This window comes from Fukomys damarensis, unplaced genomic scaffold, assembly GCF_012274545.1.
Source record: "Fukomys damarensis isolate Sample0158 unplaced genomic scaffold, DMR_v1.0_HiC HiC_scaffold_7, whole genome shotgun sequence".
NCBI classification, from domain to species: domain Eukaryota; kingdom Metazoa; phylum Chordata; class Mammalia; order Rodentia; family Bathyergidae; genus Fukomys; species Fukomys damarensis.
Window position 1 is genome coordinate 3,703,027 of NW_022900919.1, and position 13,408 is coordinate 3,716,434.

General features: G+C 53.3%; 1 protein-coding gene across 1 annotated transcript in view; it reads left to right on the top strand.

Annotated features, from left to right (window-relative positions):
* Positions 1-13,408, top strand: part of Atp10a (ATPase phospholipid transporting 10A (putative)) — a 135,597-nt gene that overhangs the window by 95,271 nt on the left and 26,918 nt on the right. Inside the window, exons 9-12 of the mRNA XM_010612980.2 lie at positions 950-1,035; positions 11,054-11,160; positions 11,522-11,653; positions 12,384-12,514. Coding sequence (XP_010611282.1) covers positions 950-1,035; positions 11,054-11,160; positions 11,522-11,653; positions 12,384-12,514 — 456 coding nt within the window. The remainder of the gene's footprint in view (positions 1-949; positions 1,036-11,053; positions 11,161-11,521; positions 11,654-12,383; positions 12,515-13,408) is intronic.

Below are 13,408 nucleotides of genomic sequence, written 5' to 3' on the forward strand. Positions count from 1 at the left end.
AAACAGACGTGGGATTCTGAAACCGCCTCATTTTGCAAGGACAGGGCAAGGCCAGTTGAGTCCAAGGGGAGGGACTCGTGGCTAAGGAACTTGCAGGACCGTGTTTGAGAGTAGCATTTCGTGGCCCATTGGCAGAGCCCTTGCTGGCATATGTGGGGCTGCCTTGAGTTCAGTCTCCAGAACTACAAGACAGCATTGCAGTTTCATTTACTGCTCTACTGTTGTCTAGAGTGCCCTTGTATTAGTGTGTGGGGTATACTGGAAAACCAGTGAGGTGGCGTTTCGAGTTACCTGGAGGACTCCACTAACTGCACTCAGGTTTTTGTATGAAGGCTGGTTCCCTGTGTTCCTCTTCTCCTCCTCCTCCACTTCTGCCCTCTCCACCTGGGCTGGGCACTGTCGCACCAGCAGTGGGAAAGCTCCATATTAAAGAGCCTCTCTCCAGGGAGCTGTTGGCAGAGCAGGATAATAGGAAGTCATTGGATCACACATTGGCCTTTAAATGTTTCTCAGCAAAGATCTATGAAGAATTTTTAGTGTACACAGTCCTGCTTTTCAGATGGAATTTGCTTCTCTAAGTCTATGTGGAAAATTAGAAGGAGCTGATCTATCTCAAAAAAATAAAATAAACTCCTTCATCCCTTTCTATCACTGATTGCTTCCTTTGCTGTTAGCTCACATTTTCTTATTTTGCATTCAAGCTACAATCGCTCCAGCTCACTCACTAACTCATACTCATTTAATAATTGCCATCCATTATAGAGGGATTAGCTGTTACTCATTATAAAGATGAGAAAGTGCTGTGTGCATTCACATTCTGCAGATACCCATAGGCAGAATCCATCCCTGAAATTTCCTCGCAATAGATGAGAGACGAAGAAACACATGCCTCTTAGAATGGCACAGCCTTAGTCTCCATTTCTCTAATGTATACACGTTATTATTTTAGGTCTCTGAATTCAACCCTCTGACGTTCACCAGCGTGATCGAGTGTGAGAAGCCAAACAATGACTTAACTCGGTTTCGTGGTTGCATGTGAGTATCATGTGACCTGTGCTTGACTGTCATGCACACACAGTTATAAAATATGTATTGCATATTCTTTGCCACAGGGGATATCCTCACCTGTGCCCTCGTGCTGCCAGTGTGAGTTCCTAAGACCCTGTCACTGTGGGACTCTGGCAGTGGCACCCTGATGAGGAGCAGCTATGTCTCCCTTCTAGCAGGCGGCCCCGAGAAGGGCCCGGCAGGGGCCAGGGCAGGAGTTCACCCCCTCCTTCCTTCGCTTCGTTGTCGAGCAAGGGTTCAGTTGAGCACTTACTGCTGGGCTCTGCTCAGTGCCCTGGATGTAGTAAGTACAGCAGTGAAACAGACAAAAATTCTCATTTTCATGTTTATTTCCTTCTATTTAGGAGAAAAGAGATAACACCCCTACACACACCAAGAAAATAGTCCTACGAGTGTGAGTGTGTATGTGTGTGTTATGTTCAATAGTCCAGTCCCTGTCCTTTGTCCAAAATGGAAAGACCGCAAGGGCAGACAGACAGACCAGGACCGGCCACCCATTGGTACCGTGGTCCTGACCGAAGCTGGTTGGGGGACCTGGGGGTTCATTATATATGCTTCGTGGTTTCTTGACTGCTTGGAAATTTCCCTAACAACAGTGTTAATGCTTGTAAATGGAGTCAGCTGGTGTGGGTGGATACGTGGGAGAGAGACGAGTGTGTCAGGCTGGGCTTGCTGAGCTCAGGTGGGAGCTGCGTAGAGTGGGCTCCAGAGGGTGTGGCAGGTGCTGAGGACTCAGGAGACATAGGCCTGACCCACTCTGCTGTGCCGTGTCAACCAGCTCGGCAGGCTTGGTGTGGTGGCCTGGAGGACGAGGGCTTCTTCCCCGGGGCATCCAGCTCCTGAGTGAGGGCTCACAGGGGACATGGGCGACTCCCTAGTGGCCAGGTGCAGAGTGGCCTCCTCCCTGCACAGCAGGGACTCCATTTATGGAGTGTTAGTGTCAGTCTGCATCCCCGATTTGCTGATGAGCCCAGCATTGCTGCCTGTGCCCAGCACCCAGGGACACTGGCAGAGCCAGGGGAAGATTGCACAGCGATGCTGGTGACACCTGAAGCCATAGAGTTGGGCATAGACACTTGCCTACCCCCTATAACCTGTCTGCGTGGATTTCTTCCTGTCTACTCCTCACCTGATTCCTCCAGGACCTGTTGGCTGTTACCTGAGTAATTCATGCACATAGCCCCTCATGCACACAGCAACTCGTGGGCTTTTTTCCCTTTTCATGCCCCCCATCCCTAGGGGCGCAGTGTCCACGAGCTCCCAGGATTCCCATGTGTTCGTTGCCTGTGTGGCTTGGATGGACTCTGGGAAGGACTGAACCCACGGCAGCAGCTCTCAGTCTTACCTTCACAGAACTTCAGGAAGCCACTGCTTTAGTGACCTCATAGCACTGAGGATGGCAGGATCTGGGGTCCACAGTTTCTAGACACTGAACTTCACCCAGGTGTGTAATGGGATCCTCTTAGGATCTGCCTGATATCATTACTGGAAGTTTAGTTAGTGTGATACACAGAATATTAGATACTTAATGCATGTGAGCTGCTATCATTGTGACTGCTGTTGTTAATTACTATTGCAGGAAATATTAGAGCAAGGGGAGAAGGCTCAGGAGAGAGCTGCATCAGGAAGGTCTCAGGAAAAAAGAGGGCACTGGGATTCCTGAGTGTGAGGAGGTGGTAGATATGTAGAGCAAAGTGATTCCTCTTACTGAACTTGAGCCAGGACTTGTGTTATCCCTTGTCCATCACTGTAGTGAGATATCTGAGGATGGGCACTTTTAATAGAGCAGTTTTTTTAGTGCATGGTTTTGGAGCCTGAAGAGCAACACGGTGCAGACTCTGGTGAGGGTCTCCTGGCTGTGTACCTCGTGGCGGGCAGCATCATGGTGACAGTGTGGGAGAGGACACTGCCAGACAAGAAGCCAGACTGGGCCGGAGGTGCCGTGACAACCTCCAGGGAACCAAACTTCCAACGTACAAACCATGGGGGATGACGCACACCACTTCCAAGCCGTTGAGTTGGGGGCAGGTGGGAGCTCCAGAGACTGCCTAGAGATTATGCTCAAGGTCAGGGGAGAGCCGGGTCACATGGGGCAGAGGGCGAGGAGAGAAAGGAAAGGAGTGAAGATGGTAACGGCGAGGGTCTGTCTGAGCAGCTGTGCTCCATGAGGCAGGGGTGCTGTTCCCAGGCGAGGCCCAGGGGGAGGCAGAGCAGGGATGTGGGAGGGGGGTTGGCAGTGTGCTGATTCCTCAGGAGCCTGAGCAGGGCGACAGCCAAGCAGCTGTCAACGCAAAAGGGGAGTCCAGGGTGCAGGAGATAAAGGAGTGTATTGCTCAGCCACACCTTCTAAAAGGGTGACTTGGAGGGGAGAAGAGCAAGGCCAGAGACCAAGGCCTCTGAAAGAGGGACATTTGTCAGGAGGTTGCAGGCCGGGAGGGATATGGAGCCCACACTTGTGAAGTCAGGCTCCAGAGGGGCTCCAGAGGGTGGTGGCTCCTGACTTCTTGCTCACGCAGCACCCAGCCCTCACTCTTGCACTGGGCAGACACGGTTCTGCCTGCAGCCGGTGTGGCCAGCCTAGCTTCTCCAGCGACAGCAACATCAAGTGCTGCCAGTGGGGCCCCTGCACTGCCACGTTGCCTGAGAAGGAAATGCCAAGAAGGGCACAAGACCCGCTGTTCTCCCCTGTGTACTCACCCTGCCTCCCAACCACCCCCCAGCCGTCCTATCCCCCTGGTGCCCCCAGGGCCCGTGCACCTGCAGCCTCCCCAGGCGGGCCTCCCTCAGCCTCCAGGGGATAGCAGCCTCGTTCACACTACACCGAGGAGCCTGTGCGCTAGCTGGGGCTGCTGCCAGGTGCTGCTCTTTCTTGAGCAGCCAATCCAGACTCAAAGCCTGTGATGTTTGCACTTGGAGAACAGAACTAAGCTTGGGTCTGGGGGAAGGAGACCACATCTGGATTACACTGTCCCCTCACTAGGGCACATGGTCCTGGGAAAGCTGCCCGGCCTCCTGGCCCCAGCCTGCTAACTCTGGAGATGACTGTGCCTGTCGACCCCACCGGCTGACCAGAAAGTCCAGTAAAGAGCACAAGGGAAGAACTACAGGGCTGAAGACACGGGGTGCAGGACACATCGAGCTAGGGCCCTCTGGGCAGACTGAGGGGTCCAGCTGCCAGGCTCTGGGAGAGCAGAGTGGAACAGGAGTGGGAGCCACTGCCAGTGGGCAGAAGGCTTCTGCAGGGGTGCCCAGAAACTAGCTGGAGGTGTTGATTGCACAACTTGAGTAAACAACAAGCAACAACACGGCACTGTGTGCTTTCAATGAGCAGACTGGGAAACCTCTCCCAAGTGACTGTTAGGAAGTGTTCGGACACCCCACTGTGCAAGCGCACTTTAAAGCCCAGGGCCCCTTAAGACAGTCCACTGTGACTGCTGTGTCTAGCTGTCCCTCCCTCACGCGTCATAGGTGGGGCTTTTCAGAGGTGGCTGCCTCTAGAGTGTGACTGATGCATGGTGCCATGCTAGGATTGAGGATGGGCTATTATAAATCAGCCCCCTGGTGCCCTGGTAGCCTGAGCCCGGTAGCCCAGACAGAATATAAAAGGGGCAGAAAGAAGCTGCTAAGGTCACTTGGACATTGGCCTTCTGTCGGCTGTGAGCTGCTTCCCCTCTGTGATGCCACCCTGCCGTGCCACCCTGCCTTGGAGCCAGCCAAGAACTGAAACCTCTACAAACTGTAAGCTATCCTCCCTTAACTTTGGGTGTAAGTTTTGTCTCAGCAGTGATGAGTAACTAATACAGAATTTGGTAACAGAGAAGTGAGGTCATTGCTGTGACTGGACCCGACCATGTGGCTCAGGAGCCTTTGGGAATGGCTTGTTGGGAACACTTAAGAAAGGTTCAGAGACACAGGTTGAAAAAGCAGCCCTGGAACCTGAGGCTGTGTTTGATGGGAGATTCTGGTCAGAGCTCAGAGGACCATAATGCTTCTAGAAATGCTGCTAGTACGGACCGGGCTCAGTAGATTTCTGCTGGAAAGAAAGAGACTGACTGCACTGGATCTTGGACACTAGAACATATGTGTTAGGCCTTGGCAGGAAGTTTGTCTGCATTTGAGTCTTCACTGAGATTTAGGGTGGTGGACTAATTAATCTTGCAGAAGAAATTCCAAGGCAGACTAATGTTGAGGCAGTGGCGTGGCTACTCTTGGAGTAGCCATAGACCTGAAAGCCAGGTCTGTGTTGAGAATCAAGAGCACAGAGCCCAGCAGAATGATTTAAACCATTTTCAGTTTGGCCAGAAAGGAAATGCCCGTAATACTGGACTGCAAAGATAAAGGAGAGGAGAACTTCACTGCTAAGAAGGAAGAGGAAACTAGAAAAGATGGCTGAGGACATCACAGGAAACAGCAGGACTCCACTTCTTGCAGCCTCAGAGTTGCAAAAGTGAAAGATGTTTGGTTTGAGAAGAGAGCCCCAGAGCACCATGTTCCAGAATAGCAGTGACCTAGGGAAGTTGTTCTTTGATTCACAGGCACTCAACTCCTACAGCTGAGAGAGAAGGAAGCCTGGCCACTGGTCCAGCTGGCGGCGGACTTTGGCATCACCTACATGGCACTGGTTTTAGGTGCATGAAGAATGCAAAAGTTGTGGGGTCAGGAAGGCTTCCACCCAGATTTCAAAAGAAAACCTGGGAGGCCGGGCAGGGCGCCCCTGAGAGGGCAGAGTGTGAAGCTCTAAGTGTGAAGCCGAAGGTGCAGTGGAAACCCCAGAAGTTTGGAGAAGCCAGGAGCATGGATTGGCTGAGGAAAACTGCAGCGAGGGAGCCATGGGAGCAACAGTCACTGGCAGTGCCATGAGGGCAGAGCCACCCACGCCCCGTGGAGTTCACAACTTGCTACTGCAGGAATGCTGGAAGCGGAACTATGGGAATTGCTGTTTTCCCTGCCAGATTTTCCTCTGTTCCTTTGTATCTCCATTTGTAACTTTTGGAATGGAAATGTCTGTCTTGTGCCATTGAATGTTGGAAGCGTTTAACTTTCTTTTCACAGAGGCTTGCAGCTGAGAGTTTGTCTTAAATCTCAGAGGAGACTTGACTGGACATTTTGGCAATGCTGAAACTGTTAGGACTTCGGCAACCGCTCTTAGAGACGGACTACATGCCTTTTTTGTGAAGAGATGTACACAAGTCTTTGGGGGGCCAGAGAGGAAATGTTACAGTTTGTGCCTAGATGTCCCCCAAAGCCTCACACAGTTACAGGTGGGGCTCTTTCAGAAGTGGCTGGATCTGGGGTGTGTGATGCTGGGATCAAGACTGCCTGGTTACTGACTGATTTGAGGCTGCTTCACCCTGGGTGTGAGTGCAGCTAGCCTAGGTGGGATATAAAGGACTGAAAGAGGGTCCTTGCTGGTTCCTGGTTCCTGTTGCTGCTGCAGCTTGTCTGCGCTTCCCCTCCGCCAGGCCGCTCCGCCTTGGAGCCAGCCAGCTGTACTGAAACCTCTGCAAACTGTGAGCTAAAAAAAACCTGTCCTCCTCTAACTTTGGGTGTCTGCTATTTTGTCTCTGCAATGAGAAAAGTGACTAAGACGGGGTCTCCAAGACAGTCCTCACGGTTAAATGCTAATGAAATCATCAGGAACTGGAAACAGCGGCCCTCTTCACCCCTTCTGCTCTTCTCCGAGCTCCTTCTTCAGTGCTGGCCCCAGGCCCCTGTGCATGGAGGCCTGGCTGCGGCTGCCCATTTGTGTTCGGTCATCTGCGTGGTGATCTTGGAACATTTGCTGTTTCCCTCAGGACTAAAGCACAGAAGCTGATGGGCTCGTCGGTCAGCTGACGCTGCATTCCGCCTCAAACTGTAAAGCCAGTTGCGTGTTCCTGGACCTGTCCATGTTTGTTATATGTTTAGGTGCTTAATGTCAGGTACGTGTGTGTGTGTGTGTGTGTGTGTGTGTGTGTGTGTGTGTGTGTATGTGAGATTGTTATAGCTGACCAATGAATTGGCCCCTTTTCTTTATAAAATGATCTTCTTTTCCTTCTGGGACCGTTTCTGACCTCAAGCCTGCATGACCAATGCAAGTATAACCATCCCTGCTTTCTTGACCTAGCCCAGAGCAGCAGTTTATAGAGTAGGCTTCTGGGCTTTCCTTCCTGTTTGCCCCGGGCCGGACCCTGGCTGTGGCTGGCCTCCCTGTCCTGGTTAGAGGTGCTGTCACAGGATCATCACCAACACCGCAGCTGGGCTCCACCCCCACTGCCCCCCCATGCTCAGGCGGAGCCAGGCGTGGGAAGTCTCCAAAGTGCCCTTGCTCCGTGAGTTGTAAGAGCGGCGATGCAGTGTGAATCTTTAAAATCGTCACTGACATCAGTGCATCTAGAAAAAGCTGAACATCCACACAAAACAGTTTGGTAGTTTCCATACTTAAATTAAATAAGCAAAACCCGGAGCAACTTGCTATTTTAAAGAAAAGTCTGGCAGGGATCCGACAGTGCCAGCAGGTATCTGTTACCCGTCATTCCGTCCTCTGTCCTCCCTGAGCCAGGGCACCCAGGTCAGTGGAGCCTCAGGTTCATGTGATTTGCTGAAGATCCATCCCCTCAGAGCGAGGGGCTTGGGGACCCACAGGGAGTGTGGATATTGGGCAAGTAGCCCCTTCGCTGTCAGCACCGTGAGGTCCAGCAGCTGGAGGGAAGGAGGAGGGGCCATGGGACCCGGGTCAGGAAGGAGACGTGCAGAGACCCCAGAGGACGCTGCCAGACAGCCGTGCTCACCTTCAAGGGAGCAGGGAGTTAAGTCCGTGTGTCCTGTCGCTCCCCGTTGTATAGACCCAAACGCCCTCAGCGTTTGCTTGGCAGAAAGGGAGATGTGGAGACCAAATTGACTCCATTTTGCTAATTACCTAGTTCTCGGAAAAACCCATGACTGTTCCTGTAAGTTGTCATCAGATGTTCTCTTTTGTTAATCTTGTTAGGACAAGGAAGGACATCTGGCCTGGGCCAATTAAGCATTGAGAAAGGCACACACTTGCAAAATATTAACCAATCAAGCATTGACCCGTTTAGCAAGCCCCTAGGTCTGCTTCTCTGCTAGTATAAAAGGCTGTTTGAAATCAGTCTCGGGGCTCTCGGTACGAATCTGCTGCGTCGGTGAGGTCCGAGAGTCCAGGCTGAGCTTGCAATAAACTCCTCATGTGATTGCATCGGACTTGACTCCTTGGTGGTCTTTGGGGATATCGTGATCTGAGCACAACAGGAGACAGCGGAGTGCAAGACAGTAACGTGAGAATTGCTGGCTGGAGGACCTAGGGACTTAGCACGGAAATGTTCGTGAAGGCTGCGAAGCCTGAGCCCAGGCTGGCGGGCCCAGCCCCTCCAGGCAGAGTCCTGCAGAAGGAAGGCTCAAGGAGGGCTGGGAAGGGGCTGCCTGCACCCAGCTGGAAGACGCGCGGAGGATTCCTCTGGTGCCTGCGAGAGAGACCCAGGCTGGTGGTGCGAGACGCCGAGAGTGTGCCATGGGCTCTAGCACTCTGGATGAGGGCGGCGCTGCAGAGGCTGGAATGGGTGTAAAAATAACGAGGGAAGAGGGCTCAAGAATCCCAGGTTGCTGCCGGGCTGACCTGGAGCCACTACCCAGCAGAGTGGAGGGTGGACTGGCGACTCTGGGTGCAGCAGGCTTGGACCAGGAAGGGAGGCAGCTTGGAGACTGCCAGGCACCCAAGCTGGCCTTGGGGACCCACCTGAGTGCTCTGGACTTGTGTCCCTGAGTGTGCATGGTGGTTTTCTACCCCGCGCGGCACTTGTCAGCGTTCCGGGGGTCACCAGTGCTTATCTTTGTCCCGCACTGGGTGCAGATGAAGGAGGCTTTTGCCAGCAGCAAGTGCGGTCCCCAGGGAGAAAGTCCGGGCAGGGTGTGTTAGTTGCTCCTTGCCATTTCTCAAGGGCCGTGCATGTGGCCCTTTTCCGTAGAGACGCCACGTTAGGTTCGGAGCCAGGGCTGCCACGGACCACAGCTTTGACCAGTTCACCTTCCCATGTCAGGTGAGGGCAGCGTTGGTTTCTCCGGGGGCTCTGCTGGGCTGTGGGTGTTGTCTTCCTGCCTGTCTTTCGCGGTCCTCTGTGTGTTTGTGTCCTGATCTCCTGTGCTCCCGGAGAGCTGCAGCCCTGGCCCTGGACCGCAGCTCTGGCCGCTGTGGCCTGCTGCTGCTGAGTCCTTTGGTATCCAGGGCGACCAGCCCCAGGTCCCCTTCCTGCCGATACCAAAAATAGGCGCCGTAATGTTGGGCTCTGACGTGTGCACCGCACACTGTCTGCCCATCGTCTCCAGATGAGTTCACGTTTTTGAAGCCAAGCATTTGCTGGTACATTTTAGATGTGCGCAGTGATGACACTCGTCATAGGGAAGTTTGGGTTGAATTTGTGGGTGCAGAGCCTGTGGCTACAGAGGGCTGACTGTAGTTGCTAAAAACAAGAGAAAAGTGCATGTCGTGCTCAGAAAGCTTAGTCTGAGGCATCGTCCTGGTTTCCACTGGGTCTCTTGTTCCTGGCAAGCGTGACTGGACCGTTGACTTTCTGCCACTCTGCTGTGCCAGAGATAGTGCTCGCTAGTCCCGCTGCTCCTGGCCGGGCCGCAGAGGGAAGCGCCACCCTCGGGTCCTCCTCGGAAGGTGCGGAGTGGAGTTTCCGTTGCTCCAGTACCTTCCACAGGCCGGGCTCTCCATGCTACAGCTCACAGAGAGGTTTTTTTCTTGGGCCACTCTGTGAGCAAAGCTCCCTCTGTCTTGGAACTGTCAAAGGGGCCTCCATGTTGATCCGGCACCCGGCATATGCATGACAGACTTGCAGGAAATGCATCACCCGGAGTGCATTTCAGCCTTGACTTTATCGTCCAGCCTTTCTTCTTCGGTAAAAAATAAACATGTTCCCAGCCAGCAGGCATGGTGCCGGGGGTTAACAGGAGGGAAAGGCCTTCCAGTGCCCGTGAGCGGCCAGGAGCCGCGGAGGGAGTGCAGAGGGCAGGCAGAGGGCTGTCCTCCAGGGCATGGAAAGCCAGCTCCCCCTCTGGGTGGCACTGCCAGGGTGTCAGGCGTAGCCCTGCTGTGTTTGCGGTGCCCAGCTTGTGGGGCCTCCTCTTGTGTCCTGCCTCAGCCTCCTGGAGCCAGGTCGTCACAGCACGGTCCCAGCAGGGTTCTCCCAGAAGCAGGGGTCCTTGCTGGACCAAGAGGACAGGCTTGAGAATCGGTGGCTTAAACTTGGACTCTCCTTCCAAATCCAGAGTGGTGAAACAAATCATAACCTCCTCGCATAGATTTATCACATTGCAAATTAAATATATTAATGATTTCAGTAATTCCATGACCTCTTTTGTTTTGTTTTGGGCTGTACTGGGGATTTGCCTTGAGCTCCGTCCTCATCCTTGTTTTCAGTTTTATTTTTGAGATGATGTCTTGCTAACTGTTAAGTTGCCCAGACTTGTGATCCTCCTGCCTTGGCCTCCCAGAAGGTTGAGATTAGAGGTAGCCACTACCACACCTGGTCAACTTTAGGGCTTTTAATAAGAAAATAGATGTCAAGAAATGTCGCCAAGACAACATCCCTCCTTTTCCGGAGACACGCTGTTATTTCTGCGGCGGTAGGAGGTACCAGTCTGGAGTACACTACCTGTGCAGAACCTCTGAGGGACCAGGGAGCTCCTCAGAGCCCCCAGCTCTGCCCCCAGCTCCGCCGTTGGTCCTTCCCGGAATAAAGCAAGCTCGTGTGCGGAGTAAATGAACATCATGTTCTCAAGTTGCTGCCCGGTGCCCCAGGAGCAGGGACCGGAGGCCTCCGGGCTCTGCTGCAGACCGGTGTGCTGGGGACCCCGGGCGGCCCTTCCGTGCAAGCCCCCTGGCTTCCCAGGCTTCTGTGCGTGGGCGCCTCGGTCCCAGGGCCGTGTGGGTGGAGGTGGGCGTCTGTGTCGGTCACGGCTGTGTGCTGCCCTTCTCCAACAGCACGCACAGCAGTGGAGAGAAGGCCGGGCTGCGCACGGAGAACCTGCTGCTGCGGGGCTGCACCGTCAGGAACACAGAGGCAGTGGCCGGCATTGTCGTCTATGCAGGTAGGCAGGGCCCCTGGCCCCTCGGCCGGCCGTTTGCTCTCGCTGGTGCTCTGTGCTCCAGGCCTTTCCCTGCTTTGTGTCTGGTGTAAGATTTGTCTTTGCCCACTGTAGGGAAAAAGGAAAGAACAAGAGCAGGAGCTCTTCTGACCGCCCCTAACCAAGCATTTCCTCCTGTCATTTTCGCATATTTCTTTCCAGTCCTTTCTCCGGGGCTCTTACATGTGCAGGGTTGATCTTACACCCTGCCGCTGTGACTGAATGTATAGCGTGACCATGGCCCACGGCAGCGGGTAGTTCACTCTGGAGCCTCGTCATGGTCCCTTAACTGCCGGGCTCCGACTCATCCCATCCTTCCCCGCAGGACATGAGACCAAGGCTCTGCTGAACAACAGTGGCCCCCGCTACAAGCGCAGCCAGCTTGAGAGGCAGATGAACGTGGACGTGCTCTGGTGTGTCCTTCTCCTCCTCTGTATGTCTCTGTTTTCAGCCATAGGTAAGTCTCCCGGCAGGGTCGCAGCCTCCAGGTGGGCGAGGTGGGCTGTCCTGCCTGACTCACTGGGTCCCACCCAGAGCTCTGAAGTCAGGACGCAGGTCTCCCTGTCCTTGAGGGCTTTCTTTCCGTGTTGGACAGGCTGTGATGAACAGGCGTGGCAGGGAGGTGTGGCATGGCCCCCAGGACAGGAGCTTCACTTTGTCTCGGGCCTGTCACCCTGCCCCAGGCAGATCACGTGATCCCAGCGCTCCCTGGTAAAAGACAGTGCACAGGGCACAGAAAGGGCTCTGTTTTCAGATAGATGTGGGCGGGGTTTCCTTGAGTGACCTGAAGTCGCTGGCTTCTCGGCTCTGTCCTATGTGAACTTTGGATCTCCCAGAAGGGACCTTAGTGGGCAGCATCCAGAACTCCGCTTGCCTTCGGAGGCTGGGCATTGTGAGGCACAAGTTGGGAATTCTGTCCGGGACTTCACACGCAGCCTGGCAAGTCCTGCATTATGACCAGTGTGCCACTTCACACCAATAATCAGAAACTCTTGGTGTGTGGAAAAGTCCATGTCCAGCCTCCTCCCAGGAGCCCTGTGTGCTTTTGCTTTCTTACATGGCAAGGCAGACCAGTAATGGAGTTGATTGTGGCTAGTCCTAACCCTAAAGATCATCTCCGTTTACACTAGCAGCATTCTTACTTTCCTACCCAAAGGATGACGACGTCCCTTTGAATGTTGCTACAGGACATGGATTGTGGGTACGGCGGCACCAAGAAAAGAAAGCGCTGTTTGCTGTCCCTGAGTCTGACGGTAGCTCTTCGTCCCCGGTCACAGCGGCGGTGTACTCATTTCTGACAATGATTATAGTTCTGCAGGTAACATATTAACTGCCATGAGATCAGTGCTTGACTTTTCTCAGGAGGACTTAAAACGCGCCAGACTCTGCTAAGAATTTCTGCCTCTGGCAGGACCACCACAGAGACATCCGCCTGATGTGTTGGGTTTTTACTCCTCCGCTGTCATTTATCTACAGGGTTATTCCCTGGGTGATTTTCAAATTGAAATTCTCCTTTGCTTTTCTTCGGGGTCTTAATGTTTTAGGTTTTGCCTTGGTTATCATCTCATTTTGCTGTTTTCCCTTCTACTTGTCTACGTGTAGGCGGTGCTGGGGGTCAAACCCAGGCTGTCACCTGAGCCAGGCAAGCCTTCCAGCATGGAGCTCCATTCCTAGCCCTGGGGACTTAGAAATTGCTGTTTCAACATAATTTTCAGATTTACAGAAAAGTTTCAGAGGTGGATACAAAGAGTACGTCTCTCCCCGTTTTTCCCAAACATGAGCATGTCACATTGCTGTGGCCTCCTGTAAGAACCAAGAAACCAAGTTGGCAACTTGCTATCAGCTTCTCTCCCAGACTGCTGCCTTCAGGGCCCAGTTGTCTTTTTCTGTTCTGGGTTTCGGTATCAAGTGTTACATAGCAGCCATCAGTCTTGGTTATCACTATTACTGTTATATCTGGTAGCAGGACTCACCCTGTGCCTCCCTTATAACGCCCAGTCACTAGCTGATAACCCAGGCCCAGAAAGGATGGCCCCAGAGCTCCAGAGAGCAAAGAGGGGCTGCGAGAGTCACCACCAACCTTCTGAGAGGACAGCTTCCAGAAGACATGTGCTTGGCCTCACCCTCTCTTGTCATCTGTGCTTTTTCAACACCAAACAGCCTTATTTAGCTTTCCAAATTAGTCTTTTTCACAAATGCAGATTTTGTTCTA